Source organism: Harpia harpyja, chromosome 17 (genome assembly GCF_026419915.1).
Source record: "Harpia harpyja isolate bHarHar1 chromosome 17, bHarHar1 primary haplotype, whole genome shotgun sequence".
Taxonomy (NCBI): Eukaryota; Metazoa; Chordata; class Aves; order Accipitriformes; family Accipitridae; genus Harpia; species Harpia harpyja.
Genome location: NC_068956.1, coordinates 8,592,511 through 8,618,271, shown reverse-complemented (window position 1 = coordinate 8,618,271; position 25,761 = coordinate 8,592,511). Strand labels below are relative to the sequence as shown.

Sequence of the window (25,761 nt, the reverse complement as noted above, 5' to 3'; positions counted from 1 at the left end):
TTCCAGATATTTGAGCCAAAAAAAAATCTGCAAATGGCTTCTCTCTGGCAACACTGTTGTTACTGCAGTCACTACTTGTGTCTACACTAAAATGTTTCTGTGTAACTGCAAGTCCTTTGAAATCTGAATTCACTTTCTCTGAAGTACTCCCTATCTCCTGATCCTGATACCATGCTAGAAAATCCACCTGGTTTATTCAGAAATGATAGAAAAACCACACAGAATGGAAGACTAGTTTTCTATTTATAATTCGATTACTGCGATACTATAGAATTTGTTGGTGACATGCTGTAGCAAACAGTATCAGCAGTACTAAGCAGCTAGACTTTTTAGCTCTCTGTGATATTCTGAAAAGTGAAATAAAAAACATGGCATTTGTAATTTCTGTATGTTATAAGCTTACTTTGTATATACTGACAAAAGATCCCAGAAAAGCTCCAAGCTGGAAATTTTCCTTGTTGTAGAAGAGGGAAAGTAACCGGGATGGTTCTGTAAACAGATGCCGGAAGGTGGATGGAATGCGAAGGCAACATTGGATCAGGTAACCAATGCTAAACATCCTAATGAAGCCCTAGAGAAAAGAAAGAAACATTTTGTGGTAAGGAACCACAAATTCAGAAAAAAGAATAGCAAAAACATCTACAGAAGTACTTATTTTTGACATCAAGCAGTTTAAAACCCACTCTGGAGATACTATGTAAAATGCATACCCATCTTCAAATTCAAGACCAGGGTTTTTTTTCCCCTGATTCCCCTGTAAAATAGCAAAGGCAATAAAATCATAGACAATTGACTCTCCTTCAATTTCTATGAATATCTGAAAGGCCTCAAGGGACAAACTATTTCTCTTCAGCTCCAAAATTCTGTCCTTTGAAATAATCCTGATGACTTCATTTCCAGGTTACTGACCAGCTTTTAACCACAAATGGGTATATAGAGGAAAGCAATGCGGTGGAAAAAAAGAGCACTTCTAGACTCAAATTTCTGGAGAAAGCTCTAAAGGAGGAAAAAGTCCACAAAAAATAAATTTCAGAAAGTGTGAGAATTAGAAATTGACCCCAGTGGCTTGGCACGTGCTCACGTACTTTCCCTCAACCAAACTGGAGGCTGAGTGATGCCTGCAGCAAGAGAAAGGGTGAAACTGGAAGGAAGATTCTGTGCAGAGCTACTGAGAAAGGATAACATGGGTTCCAGAAAATTTTTCTTACTAATCCACCTTGGATAGAAATCTGCTTTTTTATACCATATCACAAAACCACACTGACTTTTTCTTTCCAAATTCTTCTCCCCAGTTTCTTATAACTTCTTCCAAAGCTTCCTATCATTATTCTTACCCTATGGCTGAACTTCTCTAATCATTCTGAATAAAATCCATCCATTTTTTGGTTGGAAGATGCCTTATCCGAAAACTATCTGTACACTCACTATTGGCAAATAAGGCAGGCACCCAATGCTGTAGTTCATTTTTCAGAAGATACTCAGGGACACCGAGACAATTCCAGTTACAGGGACAACTGGCAGAGGGTTTGACTGAGCAACCTTTCAAACTCAGAAACTCAAAACATTTTTGTGTCATACAGAACTTTATAATGCATCATAAAGCTCATAAAATTTTATTGCGGTTAAACATCCAGTAATAAACTCTTCCTGAAGCAATTACTCTCCCTGCTACTCAAGAAGTGGTTTATGAGAATCAAGTGGAAGAAAATATATTGTGTCATCCGATGATCCAGTAGCTATGAATGAAACATTTCCACTACTTCATCTGCTGCTCTTAAAGGTATGTAAATTGTATGTACCAAAGAGCTAAAAACTCAGTGTTTTCTCATCGTGTAATGAAAACGCCTACTGAAAGGTATGAGAGGTAGGCAGAGATGTAAATGCACTGTGAATTTTGTGGAGTTAAGATGTCAAAATTAAGATGAGCATGTATTTGCACCTGAAATTAAGTACCCTAGTGTGAACTACACAGCCCTCATCTTCCAAAAAAAATGAGATGATTACGATACCAGGTACCATTATATAAAAAGAAAATCCTAAACCAGCAGTTATGAACAAAGCCCAAAATAAGAGAACAAACAACTGTATGCTATGTTTGACATTTTCACTCAGCTGTAGGAAAGGTTACTCTGATGGGGTGAGGAACACTGCATTTGGAAACACTTAAATTCCAACTGGAAAAACTCAAATATATCTGTGATTTTAATTTTATGAGTAGCCTACTTAGAAGTGCTGAACTGAAGGACTGAGGCTTAGTTTGGTGTGCACCAAACAGCAGTAAGTAGTGCACAAAATCTTTCTATTTAGCTCATTAAATCAACCAGATGAATCCATATCACACTTACAGATGTTTTTCAGAGTCACATAAAGTATTACATCTTATAATCAATGCAGAATATTGTAACTTTTCTCTTCCATAAAAAGACCTCAAATGATAACGGAGGTTGAAAACAGTGGAGTATACGCAGGACACTATAACAAGGATAAGCGAAGAAGAAAACTCTGCTAAGAGCCATTTCTCCACAGTGATTTTGAGTTGGGACTCAGATCAGCCAGAAGTAGCAGCACAGTGAAACTACACATCTGCAAAACTCATTGAATAACCCTTTTTTTTTTTTTTTCCTTTGAAACAGATTTCTTAAAAAATTAATAATACCATCAAGATATTGGCTATAACTCAAATTCAGAAAAGCACGTGTGTGCACATAAACAGAGTTCAGTAACATATCAAAACTCAGTCAACCTGTGGCAACGTATTAGGAATTACTTAAAAAAAAATATTTAAAATGAATTTGTTAAGATATCTAAAATTTGTTTGGGGTATATAGTTGCCCATATTCTTTCAAGAGACAGAATTGCAGAGATTACAATCATCAGAAAATAGTCTCATATTCTTTTTGGTCATCCTAGTCATTAGGTAAATTGTGAGGGTCGTTTGGTGTCATCTGCAGCATCAGCAGAAAAAACAGACAACTGGACTACTACTGCTGGCTAATGGCTCCTCATTGTAACCAACTGGAATAACAAAAGAGGAAAAATATTGTTTGACTGCTTCTAGTAGCTCTTTCCAGACATTTACAAACCCAAAGTATTTTAAGCACTTCAAACTTGAAGGGAATTCTGTTAAATCAGGTGGTATGTCATTACTAAATGTTACATAAAAGCTATCACGGATTATGTCAACTAGCTAATGTACATTTAAATGTGAAGCAGGAGAAAAAGAGCATACAGTGACAATTAAAGCACAGATACGATAATAAGATGACAAGATGTTCAAGGGTAAGGGAAAATATAGCATGGAGGGGAAACTTTGGCAATAAGCAGCTCATCAGATCATTATCAGATCTGAAAGCTCCCTTACAGATATGGAATTACAAAACCATGCTCAAATCATGTCAGCTGACACTTATTACTGATCCAACTCCAGGAACAGCCATAGAGAGAACTGAAAATGCTTTAAGAATTTTGGATCTTTAAAAATCCAAATACATCAAAATAAAATTTTTCATTCATGTTTTAATTTTAAAAAGAGTCACAGAAAAGGCAGGAAATTCAAAGATCTGGCTGCCACTCCAGTGATATTTCCCTGATTATATTATTGTAGTCAAGAATAATTTATACTAAAATACTATACAAGACTGGTACAAGAATGAAGTCTAGTTCAAATGCACAACTGGTTTCTCTAAAGAGAGAACAGCCTTATAAAAATGTCTTTTTTTAATTCTTATTTTTAGTCAGGTCAAGACTTAGTTCAGCTCCATTATCTGTTGGGTTTTCTTCTCTGCTCATCCCCTTTCGAGGGTATACGAAATGTGAACAAAATGATGCTGAATAAACAACTGAAGAGGACAGAGACTCCTGAATATCCCCTTTTTGGTTTTCCTCTTCTTTTCATCATTAACACATCTTCCTACTCGCCTAAAAAAGGATAGAGAGAGTAGTGTGGGGACGGTCTATTGTAATCTGAGGAACTCACAACCTGGAATCAGATTTGGGTCACTCTATTAGAGTGACTGAACAAGACTAACTCCTATTTCTTGGTCACCCTTCTATTTTAAAGGCATTTCAAGCTCATTATATTCTGTAATGGTCAGATCACATCTCTCTTTACCCACGAAGTCTCACACACACAATCATTCTTCCAGCAGATTATGACAGTTTTCTATGGAGAAGAGGCATCCGTTCCATTATGAGTACTCTTAACAGAAATCCTTACTTGTTTGTTCTAACTGACCTTGTAAAATAAGACAGTATTATGAGGGTACTTGCAGATTTGACTGCTGAGCATGCAGCACAGAATACATAAGGATTTTGTGTGAGATTAATAAATAAACTCAGGAAGCAAGTCTGGACTAACAGTAGTTAAGAGCCAATTACTGTAAAATATGCCTAATGAAAGACAGCACTTCATGTGCAGCAGACTGAAGTTACAGCAAGGCACCCATGTAGAAAGATGCACACTAGGAGGTACTACCATCAGCAGAGATCTGGAAATGCAGCGTATCAACCCATAAAATCACTTCTGCTTAACTTTAATCTTTGTTTTGAAAATAATCTTCATTACAGTCTTGGACATCGATTCCAAAGGCCCGGCAGTGGTATCTCTGGGGAAAACACAGAGTGCTCTGCAAATGAAGGCACAGGGAATGTTTGCTCCCAGACAATGCTGACCAAACATGAGCACTCAGGAGATGGGAGACAAAGTGGGCCAGGAGGCACCGAACAGCAAACTTACTGGGCAAGGCACTGAACAAGCACAAAGCAAATGGCAAGTCTGTGTCCCCAAAGATGTTATGCCTTGAAGAAAAGAGCCCACGAATGAAGCATTAACTGGACCGAGACAGCGGTGAGAGGTTATAAAACAGTAATTTTAATCTGGGTTCTGTTAAATGTATGTCATACCTACAACAGAAAAGTGACATAACTATCCTGAACTATTCATGAATGCTCCACTGCATATGCTCATCGTAATTCAGCAGAACATTTAAGCACCATCTCAAATCCTATCAACTCCAGGGCAACTTACATCCATGTTACACAGTGGTATGCTAATATACTGCAGCGTAAAAAGAGTGTTAATACAACACAAAATGTTGTTGTTAATAAACGTACATGAATAAATGTGCTGGATCTCTTCTGGTGCTAAATTTAAGCATAGCTCTCCTGAGATAACATTAACTGTATATAAGATTTTAATTTAAAAATGTTATTTTTGAAAGTAATATATATCAAAAGCATCTGAAGATACTCAAATCCATTTTTGCTGCTCCACATATAAAAACGGGTAAATTATTAAGTGATTGAGATCTTCTGGAGTCTTACCAACTCCTAAAACAGGCATAGCAGGTGGTACCACCTGTGCCAACCCAACGCCAGCCAAAACAAATCTCTACATAGCACTCCTCTGAAAAAAAAAAAAATGCGCTGATCACGTCAATAACGAAGGATAAATCACGCCACCGGATATAAACAGCTCTTCCTGGGTGCAGCAACTGTGACCAATCTCTCGTTACCCTGAGCCCTTAAAATAAATGAGCGGAGGAGCGAGCCCAGCACCCGGCAGCAGCGTGCCAGACCCGCGCAGCTGCACGTGCACCAGGGCTCTGGCTCTGGCAACCGCTTGCCGAAGCAGCACATTCCAGGTGCTTTATTTCGGGTGGAGTCACAAGTGGGCTCAGCCGCGAAGCGCACCACATAGTTAAACAAGTTCCTTGCTTGCTAGTCCATTTTTTTCCCACGCGTTTTATGTTATTCATTCACTACGGCTAATCTGAAAGACCAGAGAACTTTAACCCATCCGCCCTCCCCCATCCTAAATTGAGAAAATCTGTTTTCAGGCTTGTCGCATTTTCAATAGAAGAATGAGTAACAGGCTCCTTTCTCACTTCCTAAGCATATGCTTTTTCTGACTAAAGACTTTTACCCTGTCTTTGCCAGAGTTTGTCAATCTAACTTTTTCTGCACTTACTTTAATACAATATGAGATGCAATTATCTCCATAGTGTTTACAGCATCTATGCCTTGGGCCGTGTTTGCACCTGCAAAAAGCACAATGAAACACATATTAACTCGTAGCTGTTTTCAGCGTCATCGACAGGAGACTTCATAAATTTTTCTTGCTTAAAAATACATAAAGTGCTATTTTCCCACCACTCAGTCTCCCCATTACCCATTGAAGGACACTGTGAACTTTTATGATGCCATAAAAGGACAATAAAAACTAACAATACTTTAGTTGTACAGAAAGAAGTGTCTGCACACTTCTTTGGACCCAACCTCTTGCCATGCTACACATTAAATACAAAATTAAAGAACAGGGAGAAGCGATGTGACCCTTCCCGGTTTGCCTCTGTTCCATGGTTCCGGAAGGGTATTTGACCAAGCGTCCGTTATCTGTGTCCTTACATCTTTCATACCACTGTAAGGTTCACCGGAGGATAACGCAGAACATACAAATGCACAGAGATACCATGTGAGACTTCTCCCAATTACAAGCCTTCCACTTCTGGGCTATTTCTTCTACTGTGTAGATTTTTATGTAGCTCTTACTTTGGACTGATAATTTGACCTTGAGCATTTAAAAGAGACTGGCTTGGGATGGCGGGACACGTGGATTGTAAAGTTGTTAGCCCTGCATTATGTAGAATTAAAAGAAGTAATATCATACCAGGTCTGAACATTATATTTTGCTATAGCCAGGTATTTAAATTTTAATGCAAAATAAATTACACAATTTATATACTGTGTCAAATATCTTGGAAGTTTTGAATCATGTGGTATAAAGTCTAATGGCCATAAATCATCTGTGAGGTCAGTTTATGTAGCAAAAATTGTAATGAGAATGTGATCAAGTTACAGATATTTAGACTCAATTGTACTGAAAAGAACCATATGGAAGAGAAACCTGTGAGAGCATTAGGACTGAAAACTGAAAGTTTTCTGAATGTCTGAGTTGGGAGTTTCAAAACCTTAAAGGAAAAATGCTCTTCTCCACCCATATTCCCTTGATCCTTGTATTTAATGAACAGTGGAAGAGCTATGAACTCTCTCTAGCAAACTGAGTAAGAGGTATTTAAGACAAAATAGGTATAAGCAACTCAGCTAAAAGAACCTGCATATGGCTGGAGCTGTCTTCTCCTTGTAGGTCTTCTGTTGTCTAATACAGTCGTGTCTGAAAAGACACTGCTGACCTCCCTCGTATTTTTCAATTAAAAACCACAGCAAACCATAGGAAGTCACCATGTGATGTAGGTCACTTCATGGTTGTTCATTATCTGAGCAAGTAAGATATGCCACTACTTTGAGAACACAAGGCACTTGGAAGACTTGTTCCTCTCCTGCATGTCAGCAGGTAAAGATCTGGTCATAAAACTGCTCCTGGTGAGGTCAATGGAAGTGAAGATTCATAGGTGTGGTATGAACAGACCCCTAGCCCCTTTCTTATTCCATCTTCCCTGTAAATGAATGATTGCTTGTGGTACCCAACGTGCCTGAAGCGGACAAATCAAGCACAGCAGAAGTACATCATCTGAACATATTAGACTGAAAAGCTACCTGATGTAATTTCTTTAAGCTCATACTGAAGGACAATAAATTGGATCCTGTAGACTGGGAGGGAACCTATCTTACCTAACTTCAGATGTCTAGATCTGACCTCGGGCAAAACAGTTTTAGACTCACTCTTTGCTTTGCAATATCCTATTTCCTGACAGTGGAGGCAGGCCACGTGCCACCAATCCTGTTCTTAGGCAGTTCTCCTTTACGCAATACAGGGATGTAGGTCCCCAAGAAGATGATGTTACAGTCACTTACAGAGATCTAAGTAACGCTCCTTCAAAAACACGCAATTTCCCCTCCTTAATATCACTACTAGCACCAGCAGGACCATGCCATGAGCCGGTTTTGCTGAAAACTGCAGAAAAAGCAACCACTGCTCTGCCACTCAGAATTGATTGAATTTTCTCTCCCTTGTTAGACAACCGCACGTTGTGAGTCATTGCTATGACATACAGGTCTTAAATTCTGCTTTCGTTAGAGTTCATCATTTGTCACTGCTAACTACCCAGTAAAAATGAAATGCAAAACACTTAAATGCAAAGCAAAAGTATTGTAAAACATTGTCAAATACAATGTAACAAAACATTAAAATGAGCTAAGTAAGAATGATTCACTTTGTTTCTTCTTTTGTTTTCTTTGACTCACACTTTGTCCATGAGCTTTTTTGTTAGAGCCAGTATGTTCATTGGCTGCGATACTTTTTCACATTGCTTTATCTTTTTATCTATTTTTGAAAACGCTGCTTCAGGTGAAAATGAATGAGTGGGGATTTCTTCTTTCCCTACAATGAACCTGAAGGAAAAAAAAACAAAACAGAACAAAACAACAATTATATAAATAACTCAAAGAAATATATGAAGTCCATTATAAGTCTCTAAGTCTTTCAGACAAGCTTGAAGTTACCCACAGGTCTGCAAAAGAAAATGCATCCTATACAGCTACCAAACCTTGTATCTCTGAAAATGTCACTCCACCAACATGTATTTAAACTTCAGATAATGGTCACAATTGCTGCCAAGAATTTTTTAAAACTAGGAACAAAAACCTTACTAGGGAAGTCCATCTCTCATACAAAGGAAGAACACTAAATAAGAAAATAAGAAGGCACATGAAAAAATCTCAATTATCTCCAGCAAAATAGGGTTACATAACAGTTGATAATTACTATAATATTTTTATAAAATATCTGTTTTGTAAAATCTTCAAAATGTTTTCGCTCCCACCAAAAGCATCAACTTTGTTTTGCTTGGCTTCATCTTCAGTCCCCTTTCCTCACCCAGAAATTGATATTGTCAGTATACCAGTTCATCTTAGGTGTAGAATTACTGTGTATTGAGGGCAACAGAGGACGCAATGGCAAGATGTTTCCTAACACTTTGCACTATAATCCAAGTTACAAGTTACACTGTACTGTGGTAGTCTTGCTCAGGGTGATGAAGGTATAAAAAATTTGTCATTTGGTATGTGACTGTGAACTGGTGATTTGAGAAAGCACTGTTTCTGCATGTTGCCATAGGAGTGTTTCATGTCCGTATTTCTGGACTACAGACCGAATTATTTAGCTGTTGGCACCTTATATCAAATTCCATGGCTGTTTCATAGCTGTAAACTCTATAAAATATTTCCCACTACCAACAACAGCAAGTCTGTCTTGCCTGACTTCACCTCTTTTCTTCACCTGGGAGTTGATACCATCCACGCACTGGGCTGAGTGGTAGACAGCAGAGTATGTAAGGGAAAGATAAAGTGTCTTTGTACTTCTGACACAAGACACGAAGATGGGAGAACTTTGTATAACTACAACAAATGAGTGGGTAACATCAGAGGGTCCCATTGCAAAGTAAATTCTAGGAGAGCCTGGACCACAATGGCAGACACAAGGTTTAGTGGCACGTTGAGAATATCTCAAACTAATATGCTACAAATCCATGCTTTATTTGGGTGCTGGTTACAGAACTACTGTTGCCTTCATTAAACATTTTGTAAATGCAGCAAATAAACTCCAGGTTAAAACACAGCAGCCATTTGCTTCCAGAAGAATATTGGAAATTGTGAATCCCAGTTTTAGAAAGAGAAAAGGTTAACACTCCTCCAAAAACATGCAACCGTATGTCTGCATTTCCTTTAATAACAGTCCCAAATATGAAAAGATTCCTCTCTTGCCAGCATATTATGCCTTCTTCAAAATATGCTGTATACCCCAAAAGTTTGAAAAGCAGCAGGATTTTTCTTAGGAAAAATTTTTTCATACAGTGCAGCTGCCACTGTGCACAATTCCTCAAAATCTTCACTTTAAGCTACGTACTCACAGAAACTTTACTTACTTTAGTGCAGAGTATGTAAATCCTTTCAAGCCATCTTTGCACCTGAAACGTAAAAACAACAGTTTTTTTCTATAATGGGCTGCTTGCAATATAAAGTGTTACAGATTAAATATTGTGTAGAAGGGCAGCGGATGAACACCAGCTTCTCATGAACAGAAAACAGCACATCTGTAACAAGTCTGTGGCTATTCCCAACTTCACAGTTGTCACCACAGCCTTGGGACATCTCAGAAACAAAGGGTACAGCATACAAATGCCAGTGCTTCTCTCTTTCATCCAAACCAAGAGTGGAGAAATTTTTAAAGGATGGTGACAGAACCACTGGGGTGACAATGGAAGATTGCATTTGACAAAGAATTGTTGCTTTATGGAAAAGAAGCCATGATGAGTTTCACAAAAATTAAATATTACTGCAAGTGGAGAAAGGAGGGTTGGACCTCGATAAAATACCCATCCTCTTGTGAAGAGCTGCAGGGAACAGTTATTCTGACTTTGAGATAAATTGTTCTACTTTGCAGAGTGCTGATCTCTGCAGCTCGTTACTTTAAGACAACTCTCAATCTGAAAGTCCTGGTTTTTCAATTATATAATGGTTGTTGTGATTCTCAGCTCGATTATGTATATGCTTCCGTATAGACTATAGCGTTCCTTGTGTGAATAATGACCACAGTAAAGAGTCCGTAACTGGCTGTGAAAGATTTAGGTTATTGACTTTTTTCTGCCCTGGATACAATGAAAGGAACTGAAGCTTGCAGCTGCTACAGATTCTTCCTGGAAAACTTCTCAGTGTCATGTTGGTAGCAAAGCACGGAGCAGATACTTGGTTTCCTCCCCCCGCCTTTTCTTTTTATAGAATTGCATGGGGAATACATCATGGTAAAAATGCATTCCTGACATAATACATAAAGCACAAACTAGTAACTTATGAACACCATCATTTCAAGAACACGTCTACTCTAAGAGAGGACAGGACGGCAGTCGCAAAAGCTTGGTAAGCGGGAGCAGATGAACACAACCCTTTCCCTTCTGCCTGCAGAGACCACGTTGTCGCTGGAAAGCCTGTGCCCTCACCCGCCCGAGAGCACGTTACACCGTCTCCCAGAAGACACCATCCATCGTCCTACCGATGGCCGGGCACACACAAACAGCAGCAAGAACGTAATGAGATGAAAGATGTTCACAGATCAAGAAAGTCTTGCTTTGTCCTGGCAGGCAAGCGCCTGGTGCAGTGCTGGTAGGATGTCACAGCATTAAACGCTCCTGGGAAACTCTTCCCAAGGGTATGGCCTTCAACGTATATGTTTCCAAGGACTTGGTTTTGTCACCATGTGCATAGTGATAAATAAGGCACAGTTACACACAGCACCAAAAAAATCATACTAAAGAGTTTCTTTTAAAATGACTGCACCTAAAATATTGGTTACGTATATGTGATCAACAGGGATTCAAGGTAAACACATACAAATAAAATTGCTTACTGTACTTTTAAATAATATAGAACTTTGTAACCAAAGATATGTAAACATTTTACTTTTTATGATTCTTTACCTATGGAATTCAGAAGCTGAAAATTATCATAGCACTTTTACAGAAAGATGGACTGAAAGATGGATTGAAACAATTGGTGAGTGATGGACTGAAACAAATGAAGTCAGCTTTGCCCAGAGATCACAACAAATCACTGGCCGAACTACAGAGCCCCAATGCACAGGGTTTACATATACCCGCCCTATCCACAGAACCACGGCCCGGTATCACGACTTTGATTTTAAACCTACAGTTGAGTGTAAGTTAAATGCCCTTTGAGTTAAGGGCATTCAATACATTACGTCTGCAAACTGCCAGCTCAAGAATAGGGCCTTAGTTTCTACTTTTCTTTTCCACTAAATTAAAAAACATACACAAACCAAAATGTAAACATGCATGCGTTTCTAGAATAATATTGAAACAGAAAATTAATCACAGTATGAGCATAATGATGTTTTTGCCTTCATCACTCCAATGTAACTGCACTTTTGAGTTGCAAGTGTTCAATTATTGCTTTATTGCACCACCAGATGTCCCTACCCAACTAGTGCTCAGACTGACCTGACATGACTGATGCCATCCTACAATTCATTTGCTTTGAACTGTCCTCAAAGAAATCGTCGTTCAAATCCTTTCTTCACTAATATTGAAAATCAGAAGACATCTGAATCACCGAAAGAGAAAACAGCACTCCAACCCCCTCCTCATTACTCCAAGAAACATGAAAAAGATTTCTAATGCCTATTCTAATTACACAATTAAAGTCAATTCTATGCAATAAAATTTTGATATACCAAATAGTTATTAGATATTCTTACTTTTCTTATTTTATTAGTTATTCTATATAGTTATAGACCTACAGCTACGAATCCCCCTGCAAAATGCACTGAAGTTAAATACATAGCTCAATATGGAAGTAATGCTAAAGATAGTCCCATTTTTTTCCCATTAACTTCCTGATTTTTTTAATTATAACACAGTATAAAAGTACAATTTAACTTCTTAAATAGAACTTAATCCATGCTGCTTGCTGTCTAAAATGTCTTGTGTTAAGTCATTATGCAAAACTAATGGGTATGTGGAAAGATTGTGTATTAAGGGTTTCAAAAACAGGAGTCCCAGAGAAACAATATTTTCGATTAAGAGTAATTTGCACTGTAACTTTCCCTTCTCTGACATGGCAATTTTGCTCCTACAAATGAAGCAACAACCAATGTCAAAACTAGAAATCTAATTTTTGGCTTTACATCATGAATTCAGTATATTAAAGGTTTCAGAATACTGGTCTAGAGATTGAAATTGCCTTATTTATCCACTCACGAGGTACACAACACTGGCAGCAACAAAAAACCCCTCCACACTGACTCCAAACATGCTTCTTTTTGGGGAGGGGACAACAAAACCCCATGCAGGGACAGCATGGAGACATCACAAATTCAGTGACTGGCCTCGACGGTGACTGCTGAGGTACAATGCTAGCTGCACATGGCACGTTTCACGAACACCTGCCTGCTAATAACTGAACTAAGACTAATGATTTGCTTCATACAGCCACTAATTGGTAATAATAATGCCACCACTAATTGGTAATAATAACTTTTACTCAATGCTTCATTGCTCAAGGGGTGAAAAGTCTGCACTCTGCTGCTGACCCCCGCGAGCCATTCAAGCTGCAAATGAGCACAGTAAAACGCACCACGTGTGCCCAGCATTGCAGATACCCCTGAGACGGGAAAAATCTCAATAGTGTATTATAAACTTGTTTTTAGGGTATTATTCAACCTGGAAGGTCTGAGATTATGGGTGAGTTGTACACCGTTAGAAGTACTCGGCGTAGCTCACCTCTGCTACCATTCCCACCACCCTGAATGTCCCAGGGACCAAATCCCAAGCTGCAGGAGGGCAGCACCATTTTTTGCCCAGCAAGCAATAATTTAAAGGGTGCATAATCTAGTTACATTTTCCCATCAGACGGGAATTTGTCCCTGCTAAAAAGCCAGCGGCACCAGCAACTCCATCATCTGTCCCCGTTGGGCACGGTGTACCTGATCACACAGCAGAAATGCTCTGCTCCGTTCCAGCTTGGTTTTGGCCAGAGCCGTGGTTGGAGCCAGAGAAGCAGAATAACCAAGGAGCCATAGCAATTAATTTGGGTTCTCCAAATTTCCTGCTGGGACAATTTTGGCACATGAGCAAATAGGGTCGATTTTAGTAATGCATATTTATAACATAAATCAAACTTATGGCCACACACATTTATTTTTTCTTAAAGAAAACAGCAAAAGTGGAATAGAGCCAAGGCTTGATACTAACTATATTTCCAACAAGACAAACTAACTCTAATTATTTATGTTTGTGTATGTAAAGAGGTGCTGCACATGAGTTTACACTACTCTCCCTCCATCCTGTGGGAAGGAGAAGCTCCCACACTGAACTCTAAGGCTGCATGCCAGCAATTTTGGTTTGGGGTTTTTTATTAGTATGTCTTCTTATAACTCTTCTAAAGATTTTCTCCATGACCAACTGATATACCCTGAATAAGAAGCCTTCTGAGGAAATAAGTCACTTTTCACCCATGGAACTGGTAAGGAGAAAGCAGCTCACAGCAATAACATATACCATGTTTAACAACATCCCCATATTGCTTATGTTATCCTTCAGGGTAAGAGTAAATTAGAAACTCTTATATGCAGAGCTCTCATTATGGCCATGTGGGAAGGAAACCCTGCAAGCACAAGACATGTGTTGGCATATTACTGCAGCACATCTGCCCGTAAAGATTGGCCGGGGGGACCACGTTTCTGAGTTAAGGTGTCTTGTTTTATGGAGAAAGGAGGATCACAGTGATGAAAAGTGACGGTGTCTGAACATGCCAGCCACATCCCTTAGTATTAAATCCCATGCTATTAGGAATTAAAGGCTATCTACGCCCCTTTGTGAGCTGTGCTGAACTCTGGAGGATAATCCATTTTCTGTTTTAAGCGACTTAGAGGGGTTACTACACCTTCCTCCTTCTGTTTTTCTATCCTTCATTCCTCATCTTCTCCCCAGTGTTAACAGTCAACGCTTTCTGAAATGTCTTCTGTATCCGTTTCTCTTCTTCCTTTTCCATCTCCTCTTTTGTTCTTTCTTCCTGCAAGTCGAACTCCTATTTTGTATTTCCCCCATCTGTCCTCTAAATGTTATTCTCAAAAGCTCATTTCTTTTTCTTAAAAAAAAAATAAAATAAAAAAAATCCGTCAGCGGCTTCTCCACACCGCGTCATGGTCTGACACTTTCCACCATGCCAGTCAAGTGGGTTGTGACTACGAGATTGAAAGTGCAGAATAAGCACTACTGAATAACAGGATTATAAAGAAATTCAAGACTCAGGGACACATGCTTAATCATTCTGAATCACAGAAATGAAAGAATTAGTTCAAGCTCAGTTCTAAGTTGTTTTGAGACCAATTTGTTTATGTGGTGACTGTAACATAAAATCACATTTTGGAAATAATAGTTTTCCAAAAGGGTCTGGGATCCAAGAACAATTCCAAACCAGTAAGACTGGTTACACCTCACTGGTGTAACTATGTAGAAAAGAGTTACTTTAAAATGAGCTATTTTATACCTTTAGATATAAAATAAGAGCTAATTCAGTCAAATCTGGTAAGATAAAAGAAACTGAAAGCAATGCTTGTGCAGAAATGTGTACCACTAGTATTTTTCCCAGTGGCAGAACACACATTTTTGTTTTGAAGTGGAAAATATAATTTCTAAAAATTATGATCAGACATGCCACAAAATCTATTTTTACTTGTCACTACTTAGTTGTGGTGAACTTTCCAACTATCTGAACAGTATCTAGATCCTTCTCAGTGACCAAAGAAGAACATGATTATTGTGCTAATCCTAATGATGAAATCCATCAAGCTGTCAGTGGTTTATGACGAAGCTGCAGAAAGACATTTTACACCTCATTTAGATAAATCTATGGGAAACTAGATCCTAAAAATCTTTGTAGATATGGTTATACAAGAGTCTTCTGACTAGAGGAACTACTCATGACTTTCACATCAGCTTAAAAAAAGAATACTCTGCTTATGCATTTTCCTATCAGAAATAAAGTGCATCAAATCTAAAATTGCAGCACCCTATTTGGAAGCAGAGAGGCATTTAGATGCAATTCCTTTGGATCAAACCCACTACTTGCAGTTGAGTAGCATCTAAACACAGAGGAGCTTCCTTTCTAGATCTACAGCTACACGCGGCACAGGAGATCAAAAAGCAGGAAGTTTCCTTCATAGATGGCCAGGTTGTTCTAACATGGAAGATTCAACAAGATTTTTTTGCTTTTTCTTTTGTATTTATGGCCATTTCAACTAATCACCTTTATTTGTATCTTATTAAAGACATTAAAACTTGCATATCTCACAAAGATAATTCAACCCCAAAAGAATATCCGTATTTCAAACTAAGTTACGGTCCCCTGTATAGATGTGCAAACATTTTCGTCCATCCATCCAGACAGAAACATACCTCTTAGAGACACCAAACAATCATCTTATCAAGGCACCTGGAAATGCTGAGAGCAAAAATAATCTGTTCCATGCACCAGCTGCTGTTACCTTTAACATTTCCCCCAACATCAAACATAAACTTTTCCTTTGTGCTATGTCTCCACATCCCAACTATTCCCAGATGATGTAGGAACAGGAATAACCACCCGCTTTCCTCTCTTCCTCCACTTTGCCAGGACTGGGATGGAAAAACTGAGGGAAAATGTTTTCTTCCCCTCCTCTCACCACGGGTCAGGAAGGAGGCCCCACCACCTTGGACGTAACCCCAGGAGAACCAGCGACGGCTACAGGCAGAGAACACGTCCCCACCGCACTCGGAGCTGCCTCCTCCAAGACTCAATAGGATCACGAGGCACAACTTGTGACTTGTGTGCAGGAAAATCAGAGGCAAATTTAAGGGAAAAAAGGATTTATACCCGGATTCTCTCTCCTCCGAACTGCCCCTTTTCTGGATTAAACATTTATTTTCTTCCTGTCTTTACTCACAGGTCTTACCTATTCAACCCAGGACTATGAAAAAATTATAAGGAGCAATTATAACCAAAATATCTAACCTTGTACCCCACGGACAACACGTAGCTTTTAGAAGACATATCAGAAATCAGATTAAAAATAACTGAAGTCAGAAGAGTTGTAGCGGAAACTCTTATAAAAATTGTACTTCAAACTATTAAATGTGCAATGCAGCTGGGATCAAAATGCAATGAAAAGTCTCATTGCTTGTGTTTCCAAATCAGACTGATAGTTTAACTTTTGTGTGTTTAAACAAAAATTGAAAGAATGTATCCATGACATTTCTTTTAGCTGTGCTTCCAGTATAAAATGATCTTTTGAAAAGGCTATGTTTTTGTAACTATTACATGCGGCAAATATAAAACTACATTTTTTAAAAAAGTAAATGAAGAAAGAAAGAGCAAGTAGGGACAATATTCAACGAGAAGGGTGAAAGAAGCACAGTAGAGGATGTACATTCTTTTTTTCTAGACCTATATTGAGTGCATAATTTACAATACTTGGAAAGAAAGGGTGAATGGAGATGACAAACAGTGCAGTCAACAGTGAACTATGGTCTATTAAGCTTTCACATAAATCCAGGGAATTACATTTTTGAAGAAAAATTCTGCAATTCTGGCAAGAATGTGACACTGCAATTGAAAAGAAAGCTGTTTATACTGAAGTTAAATTACAATACTGGATTCAGGGTTGTAAACCAAAGCTGTTATCAATCAACATTTCACATCTGATTGCTAATCAAGTTTTGTGTGTTATTGCCAAATATGAAATCAGATTTCTAGTGATGTTAATCATCCTGCTACTTACAACACTCTCATTTCTTCAGAGATTAGTGCTTCCTGAAATGTGCACTTTTGACTAAATAGAATTTCTCTTAAAGATCTTCAAAAAAAAAAAAAAAAAAGAAAAAATTGGTTTTTATTATTTTAGCTGGATGCAGCCCTTCCATGTCTTTGTGTAGCAACAATGTTGTGCTGTGGGCTCCGGAGCAGCAACTGAGTCACTCGGATGGCCACGTTCCCTTCTCAAAACCCTTCATCAAAGCCCCTGCCTCACACAGCTAATAGAAGAAGCCAACGTCAATTAAAAGAGCTGACTAAACAATGAAGTGAAGGATTTATCTGCTTAGTTCAATTTGTTTGTTGAATTTTGGAAAGTGATGTCGTTCTTCCACTACCCAATTTTAACCTTTTTCTGACAAGTGTTTTATCAAAAAACGGTAACCTTCTGCTACAGCAAAACCCAAACGCTCTCTCCAAATCAGGCACAGAACAAAAAGAGGAAATGGCAAAAAACCCCTGAAGGCATGAAGATGGGAAGTCAAATTGCCTCTAGCGGCATGAGGATACAGAGAAATGTACCTTGACGCGCACACAAAACCACGTCCACCTTCGCGGCCGAGGCTGCGCCAATGCCGTTTCATTGTTGTTAGAACAATGAGAACAGACACCAAAGGGACACACTGTTATGAGACTAAAAAGTAAATGACCTTAAATTCATACTGGGTTTGGCTCAGGTTAAATAATGGTGGCATTTGCAGCAATTCTATCTTACACGGAGACCTGTGCTAAATTTATCTACTGCCATATTCTCCTCTGGCTTTTTCTAGTGGCTCTCTGCAATTGCGGGGGGGTGGGGGGGGTGGAAGAGGCTAAGCTTGTTGGAACTGTTTTCTGTAAACATATTTCACGCTGTTTGCAGGTGATTCAAAATTTCAGTGAGCTAAGCCTCTCTCATAGAGACTGATTGATTAATTCAAGCATTCAAGAGAAACGGATACAACATTTGCTTTCCCCAAATGATCCCATAATTGGATTAAGGAAAATGTTTGGCTGTTTGCTTTGTTTCAATCTGGGGAAGATGTGATTATGAGGAGACGATCCATTTATATTTTTCTATTACCCATATCTCTGACATTTAATGAAATTGACATATATAATCAGAATAAACTTATGATGAAATGAAAAGCTATAAAAAGATTTTAAAGAAATTAGCCATCATTCTGAATACGCCCAGGCCATTGCTGAGTTAGGTTACAGACTGAAGATATGTGCCTTTTAGATCAGTGAGCTGTTATTTGTAATGCACTGACTTGAAGTGAGATTTTCACTCTGTCACTCAAAAATATTATTAATTGTCCATAATGCAGAATGCTGCCGAAATCACTGAGACTGTTACAACTAGGCACTGAGCCGTAAGCATTAGGATAGCATCAGTTGGTTGCTACACTCAAGCTAAATGACCATGTTGCAAAGTTTGTTGAAACTTATTTCTGGCTATGTAATATTTCTTTGTGATGACTGCCCCGTGAAGATTTATCTGCTTACCTGGAGTTTACACACAGATCATGACGCTGTGCTGTGTAGGCGTGCCTCTGAGGTTCGTAAGTATCATAGGAAGTCTTGAAAATACATTAAAATCCCAAAACCATGCTCAAAGAACCACAGGGTGAATAAAGTATTTGTGCACAGCCTCAGAAAACACTATTTTGAGAACCAAATCTCAGTGCTACCACAGAAATTCATTCCTGAGTAACTCCCTTGCTGGCTTATACTGTAGCAAGGGACCAAATTTTACTCTAACATAGTTCTATTTTAAATTACTACAGTGCTGTTCAAATAGATCATATTTTTAGTGCTGCACATCCAGGTGCAGTATTTGAAATAGACAGTTACATCACCAAAAAAAAAAAAAAAAAAAAAAAGAGAGCCTGGTCATGAAACTTGGAGTGATATATCACAGTTGGAGGGGGAAGTGTCACCTCTGCAATGGACTTCTGGCGCTTTCTTATTCTAATAATCACATAAATTTGGCTTCTGACCATCTGTAATGCTTCCAATTTTGATTTTTTACAATAAAGAACTTTAAAAAAAAAATTTAACTCCATACCAAGAATGTGTGCAATCACCCAGATAAAACACAAAATCTCCCCCAAAATATGAAGAAAAAACCAATTTAATTATGTAACATGGAATACTTTCTGCAATTAACTAATTTAACCAGGTGAAAGAACATGGTATTCATGAAAATAACCTTCCAAGAATTATTGCTGGGAAGTTAACTGCTGTTGATATTGTTTACGAGATCAATAAAACCTCCCACAATTATTTCACTCTGCAAATATACCGGGGCATTTACAACTACGACGCAGAGACAGCATGAAAGCCTTCCCAATACCTATCAGTGTAGCGACAGTGCCACCATGTCTGGACTCCATCACAGTGTCCCAGAAATTACCAACTTACTTTATCTAATTTTCACAAGGTAATTTGTAGTATCTCCAAGATGCAAAGCATGAACACGTGAACTGAATCAAGGAAATCAGAAACTGTAAATCCAACGCATACGTTTTGGTATGTTACAACAGATGAAAAGCTTTTGGTCGAGGCGTTATGGTGGGTTTTTTGAGGTTGGGGTGTTGTTTTTTCAAACTTTGAGATTGGAAACACTGCCCCAAATTTCCATTACATTTCATCTATACAGAGAGCTCTGGACACTTGCTTATTCCTTTGCACTCACACATAAGACACGAGAAAAAAATTAGAATTAAGATTAATCAAAGAAATGTCAGCCCCACTTTCCAAGCTAGGGAAGTAAGGTATGTCACAGGGATATTATGATGAGCATTTTTGTACTTCTCTTGCGGACCACAGAAATAACACCAGGCAGCTGAAAGAATGCACCCACTTCAAAAGCAGTGTGACTATATATCACTGAAAATTAACATTAGAAAATTTCTGCTACTTTTCTAACCCAGTCTATATATACAAATTATATTTTGTTGTTCTCCAGTACCGTATGCTAAATACGTATGTAATTACATGGTTGCCCATGCTTCATCAAAAGATGAATGCTTCATCAAAATATACATCTACATACAACTGATATGCCTTTTCCTAAAACATATAATTAATCAAGTATTTAACGTCCACTGATCAGATTTCAGCACAGTGGCAATGTTGCCAGTGACATCTGATATTGGGAATGGGGCTTTGGACTTTAAACTATACCTTGTTTCACCTCCATCCAATTCTTATAGAAGTCAAGAAAGTTTTAAATGCAAAATACTCCTCAACAATTCACAAAAAACCTGAAGACCCAGCAAGTAAAGACACTTAGGTAAGTTTTGGGCTGTCAACCTGGGTATAAGTAACTCCCATAAAAATCAATATCCATAAAAACGATGCAATTTTACACCTTGTCCTTGCAGGATTTATCCAGAAGTATAAAGATACGTTATCCTGATGCAACTTTGGGAGCTAGAAGTAATGTCCGCTTTAGTAGGAATAAGCTGATATAAGTGGAGAAAGCAAATGGCAGTCTGTTCAGAACCTCTGTTTGCCTTTGAAAAAATTTATAGGGAATGATAAACATTTAAAATAGCTCACCAATTAGACGAAGGTATTATTAACCCCAGTTCGGTTTGTGAGATTTTAAAGAACGATTAGCTCCTCTCACCGTTTCTCAACTATTTTAAACTTGTATTACCTTCAACTAGCTGAGATAGAAAACATGTGACACTACACTAGGAAGCCAGAACTTATACATTAAAAACGTAAACTTATTTAGCAAGGTAAATAAGTGGCACTGACAAAACAGAAACAAGCCATCCAGAAGTACTGGTTAACATTATCTAAATGAAGACATGCCAGAACCTCTAAGGTAGAAGCAAAGCTTGTTTTAGGTCTGCAAGTCAAAGTTTGAATCCAAATCATTTGCATATGCAAACATATCACCAAAGTCGCAGAGAAAAAATGTCAGAAAATCCTTATGACTTGACTCATTTTTAGTCAGAAAACCTCTAATTTTCAACAGCTTCTATGCTTTATCAAGCACAGCCATCATCAAACTCTGCATCTTGGTAGTTGCCACTGCTCCAGTAACAGGGAACAAAAAATACATGCAAGTTCCCAAGTAATATATAAAGAGCACAAAGATGAGAATATTTTCTTTTCCTTCCATACTTTCTCTTGTTTTCTTGCAACGTATAAAGTGTGGGGCCAGTTTCTAGGGGAAGTTATTACTGGCAAACATACGATCTTCTGTTTATCGTTATCAAGGAAGGCTGTCAGGTGTCGCACAGGTGTATGGCACTAGGGTGTCTTGCTACTGCACAAATCTATTCTGATCCCCCCGAACCAGTCCCTTTGAAGGCAACTCTTTGAGGGTACATTCACACGATCAAAGCAGTCTGACATGGAGCCATCTACAGAGTCAGCTCGGAACACAAGCTGAAGAACTCCTGTCCGTGTCACCATCGCACTATGCCCAGGCGAGTTGGTCCTACCAAGAAAAGCAATGATTAAACTGATCCTGGAAACTGGGCTAGCACTGCATGGCACCACCGTGCCACAGAAACGTCACAAGTCAATGGCAACGTGTCTCCATCAAAGATCTACCTGACACAAAATTAACATTCCATTGGAAAATCACAGAAAGTTGGTCTTTTATAATAGATAAGGCCTAACCCTTGCTATTTTGGGGAAAAAAAGATCCTATTCAGCCTTAAATTCATCATAAGCATGGGTAACCAGCATAACTAATAGCATACTTGTGATGTGTTCACATCTGCTTTTGTCAGCTACTAAATATGTAGCACAATCTTCATCTTCTTGGCAGCAAGTCATCTCATTTCTAGCGAAGGACAGTTACAGATTATGAGCCACCGATGTGACTGCAGTGGTGAAAAAGCTAACATAACTTCAAGATGCTTTAGACAAGTTATTTTTAGTAAAGACAAAATCAAACAATAAACATCATACTGTCTGGGAAAGGAGGAATTAGACAAAACTGCAATTCAACTTGCTTCCTAAGGAGGAAGGTGCCTACTGTGAGAAACCATCATACATAAACAGACATCGTAAAGCACCTGGAAGACAACCATGAGGACGTGTCTAACAATCAACACACGCTTGTGAAAAAAAATCCCCAACAAAACCCTTTTAACACTGGGTAACATTTTGTGACTAGAGATAAAAAGCAGTAAGTGTCGTACACTATTGACTTGATTCATGCTTTGGACCCCAAAGCACGTTGACGTTTTCTTTTAAAAATAACCAGGGAAGCATAATCTAATGGCAGATACCTAGAATGAATACAAAACTGGTTAGACAAGAGTAGTGAGAGAGCAGTTATCAACGGCTTCCTGACAAGCTGGAAGGACATACTAAGTGGTACTCCACAAGGACCTCTCCTGGATGTCCGCTACCCAGTAATTTCAGTAGTGAGAGAGGTGACAGAGCAAAAAGTGTATGCCTATTACATTTGCAGATAATACGAAGCAGAAAAGGGCTACAAGTGGAACAGATAGGCACAGAAAAAATAGGATGTTATTCATCAAGTGCATGTGCATCATATATATGTAGAAACAATCAACTACACAAATACAGGATAAAAACGGTGGAGGGTCAAAAAGCAAAAGCTGCTCTGGGATGTAGAAGAAAGGCTACAACCTGCAAAGCACTGAAATAATTGTCCTGCTTTATCAGGTTTATCAGCTGAAATAAATTGTCTTACGCATCACACTTCAAGGTGGACTGATTTCAGGGAAACCAGAACAGAGCAATGAGAATTATTTGTATGGAAAGTTTGAAATAACTGGGGTTGTTCAGTCTAAAGAAGAGAGGAGAACGCTAGAGGGACACAAGGAAAGAAGAAGCTGGGAGGATGTGATAAGTGTTTGCTATTTAAGTTTGCTACAAAGTGAAGGGAATAATCTGTTTTCTTCAATGTTTGTAGTGGACAGAAGAAAAAGTAATAGACCAAAGTTGCATCAAGATATATTCACATTAGACACTCAAAAAATCTTGTAATAAAAATGGCTAAGAATAGGAACAGATTGTTTATGGATATCATGGACTGTCCATTACTGGAGATTTTAAAGAACAAGTTAGTCAAGATATTTGACATGAATGGACTAAATGATGCTTCCTTAAGGTACAGATAAAATTAAACAATCTCTCATGATTTCTTTAAGTCCTTTTATTTTATATTAAGAGACAGAAAAGTTTAGATAATACTTAGAAGCTTATTAAGAGAGGAGGAAAAAGTGGAGATCCTTCAGAGCTGTTCTGAAGGTTTCTCTGTCCTAATAACGGAGAAGTATAACTGCAGCGAATGAGGATCCAGAAAGGCACTATTCTACCCAGGTCAGCCCTTGGTTCCCTCAGCTGAGAAAAGCCTCAAAAAAATACTAAATAAGAGCAGGTACATAAGATTTTAACTTTGACTTCACCTGTTTCTTGTCTGAGTTTTCTTTCACTTCCAATGTTGAAGTCACAAATGTAACCATTTGTCCTCCTAGAATAAAATTCATGTTGTCCTCATTTTAAATTTAGATAGCAAGCTCAACATACTTTGTTGTCCCTGAAAATATGAAGTCAAATAAAACTGGTGTAGCAAACAAACCTTCATGTGGCTGCAATCCCAGCAGGTCAGGGAACAGAAGGTGTTGGATTATGTTTGTTATCCAAAAGTAAAGGTCAGTTTTGGACCTTAACTTCAACTATCAGAACATGAAGGAAAAGTACCCCTAAGTGTTACCTAGTGCCCCTCAGTTATGGGTCAACAAAGAGGCACAACTGGGTAAAAAAATCCATGAGACCACAATACACACCTGGAGAAGTGACACAACTGCCTTAGTTGTGACATGCAACCGAGGGACACCCATCGGAGGGCCAGAAAGCACATCGGCCTCTACTTCGACAAGAAGGTACAGCCAGTAGGAATTAACTGTTCTACTTGCTTGTGCCAGGTACTTTTTCCAAAGTCAACATTTCATAAGAAACAATGTCAGCCGTGACTGATAGACCAAAGACTCTGAGCATGAAGATGTGTGTACCCGTCCAGGTTAAGCAGACCAGCCTTTCTCTCCTTTTGCTGTGAGTTTTCTTGTATGGAGTGCTTCAGGAGACATCTTATGTCTCAATCTTGCTTCTGAGATGAGTTCCCTTTATTAAGCTTTAGTAAGAATAAATAAACAAACAGGAATTTCCAGTGACATGTCCCTTTAATTACATCAGAAGCACCAAGATGTAGCAAACTAAAGAGAGAGTCTAATATGCAAGGGAAACTTTTGGCCCACTTGACCTGCTAATACTACACATTCTAGCAGGAAAGGAGGAAAATCAGTGGACAAAGGATTTGCACCATGAACTATTCCTTCAGCTCTGACAGCTTTCCAGTGGAAAAGATCGGTTTACAGTAATATCCAGGATGTTTAGACTGTTTTCTTCAGGGGATTACATTTCTCCATCTATCTCTCCCCAAGCCAGAACATGTCTTTTTTCTAACTGCACCTGATGCTGACTCACCAACTGCTCTGGATGCTGCAAAGCCATGAAAGTAGCTTAGACAAGGCTGCTTAATTTTTAATTTGCAGTAATTAGGTGGAGACGAATCCAAGTTCTAGTGGCATGTTCTTGGCGGTTTTTTACCACTTTAATACACTCATCGATGTTATGTAAACAATTTTACAAAGTTCATACAGCAGATGGCAATTCCTGGACCTATACCGTTTCGAGAGTTTATAATAAAGTTATAAAATGTACTTCATGCAGAAGCCAACTGCAGAAAAAAATATTATGGTTTCAAAATTTCACTTGTAATCCAGCAAGTAACTACAGCAATAGCTTTACATTAGTATGACAACCAGAAGTCAACAAAATTATGCTTAAGTTGGGCAAGTTATTATTAAGTATGCAAACCAGGCAGTGTGTACCATCTGCATGGTCATTCAGCCTACCAATTACTTACTGAAGTTTAATTTTATTCATTATTTTCCACTGGCTAGTGGCATACAACATTGTCTAAAAATAGTATTATACATGTTTCACCCAAGAGATACTAATAGTTGAAGGTAAAAAAAAAAATATTTGTAGAAGTTGAAGAAATCAAAGGTTTATGAAATTAGGTAATTACATGAATGTGCAGATTCATGGTAAATTTTAAATATATACTCACAGAAGACAAGTTTTTAAATAACTAAAAATAAATTGCTCTTCAATAGGATTCAGGAAACCCACGGCACTTGTGAAAAGAGATGATTAGAACTGTAATCAACCAAGAGCTGACGTTTTTCCAAAAAAATGTGAAGAAGCCATGTTTTGAAATTATGTGTTTCAGTCTACAATACTGAGAATAAGGAAAGGATTCATGGCAAGGATTAGGATGCTACAAATCATATGGAACATATGAATAGGACTCTGTTTCCGTGTATCAATAGGGGTTTAATTTCTGAATGAGAAGCTTAAGCAAGGGCACATTCTTTTGTAAAACGTCCC

At 38.3% G+C, this 25,761-nt stretch overlaps 1 protein-coding gene across 1 annotated transcript in view; it reads right to left on the bottom strand.

Annotated features, from left to right (window-relative positions):
* TMEM135 (transmembrane protein 135) overlaps nucleotides 1-25,761 on the bottom strand; it is a 180,473-nt gene that overhangs the window by 11,788 nt on the left and 142,924 nt on the right. Inside the window, exons 7-10 of the mRNA XM_052812750.1 lie at nucleotides 9,882-9,923; nucleotides 8,203-8,349; nucleotides 5,969-6,038; nucleotides 404-571 (exon numbers count right to left, since the gene is read on the bottom strand). Of these exons, the coding sequence (XP_052668710.1) occupies nucleotides 404-571; nucleotides 5,969-6,038; nucleotides 8,203-8,349; nucleotides 9,882-9,923 (427 nt within the window). The remainder of the gene's footprint in view (nucleotides 1-403; nucleotides 572-5,968; nucleotides 6,039-8,202; nucleotides 8,350-9,881; nucleotides 9,924-25,761) is intronic.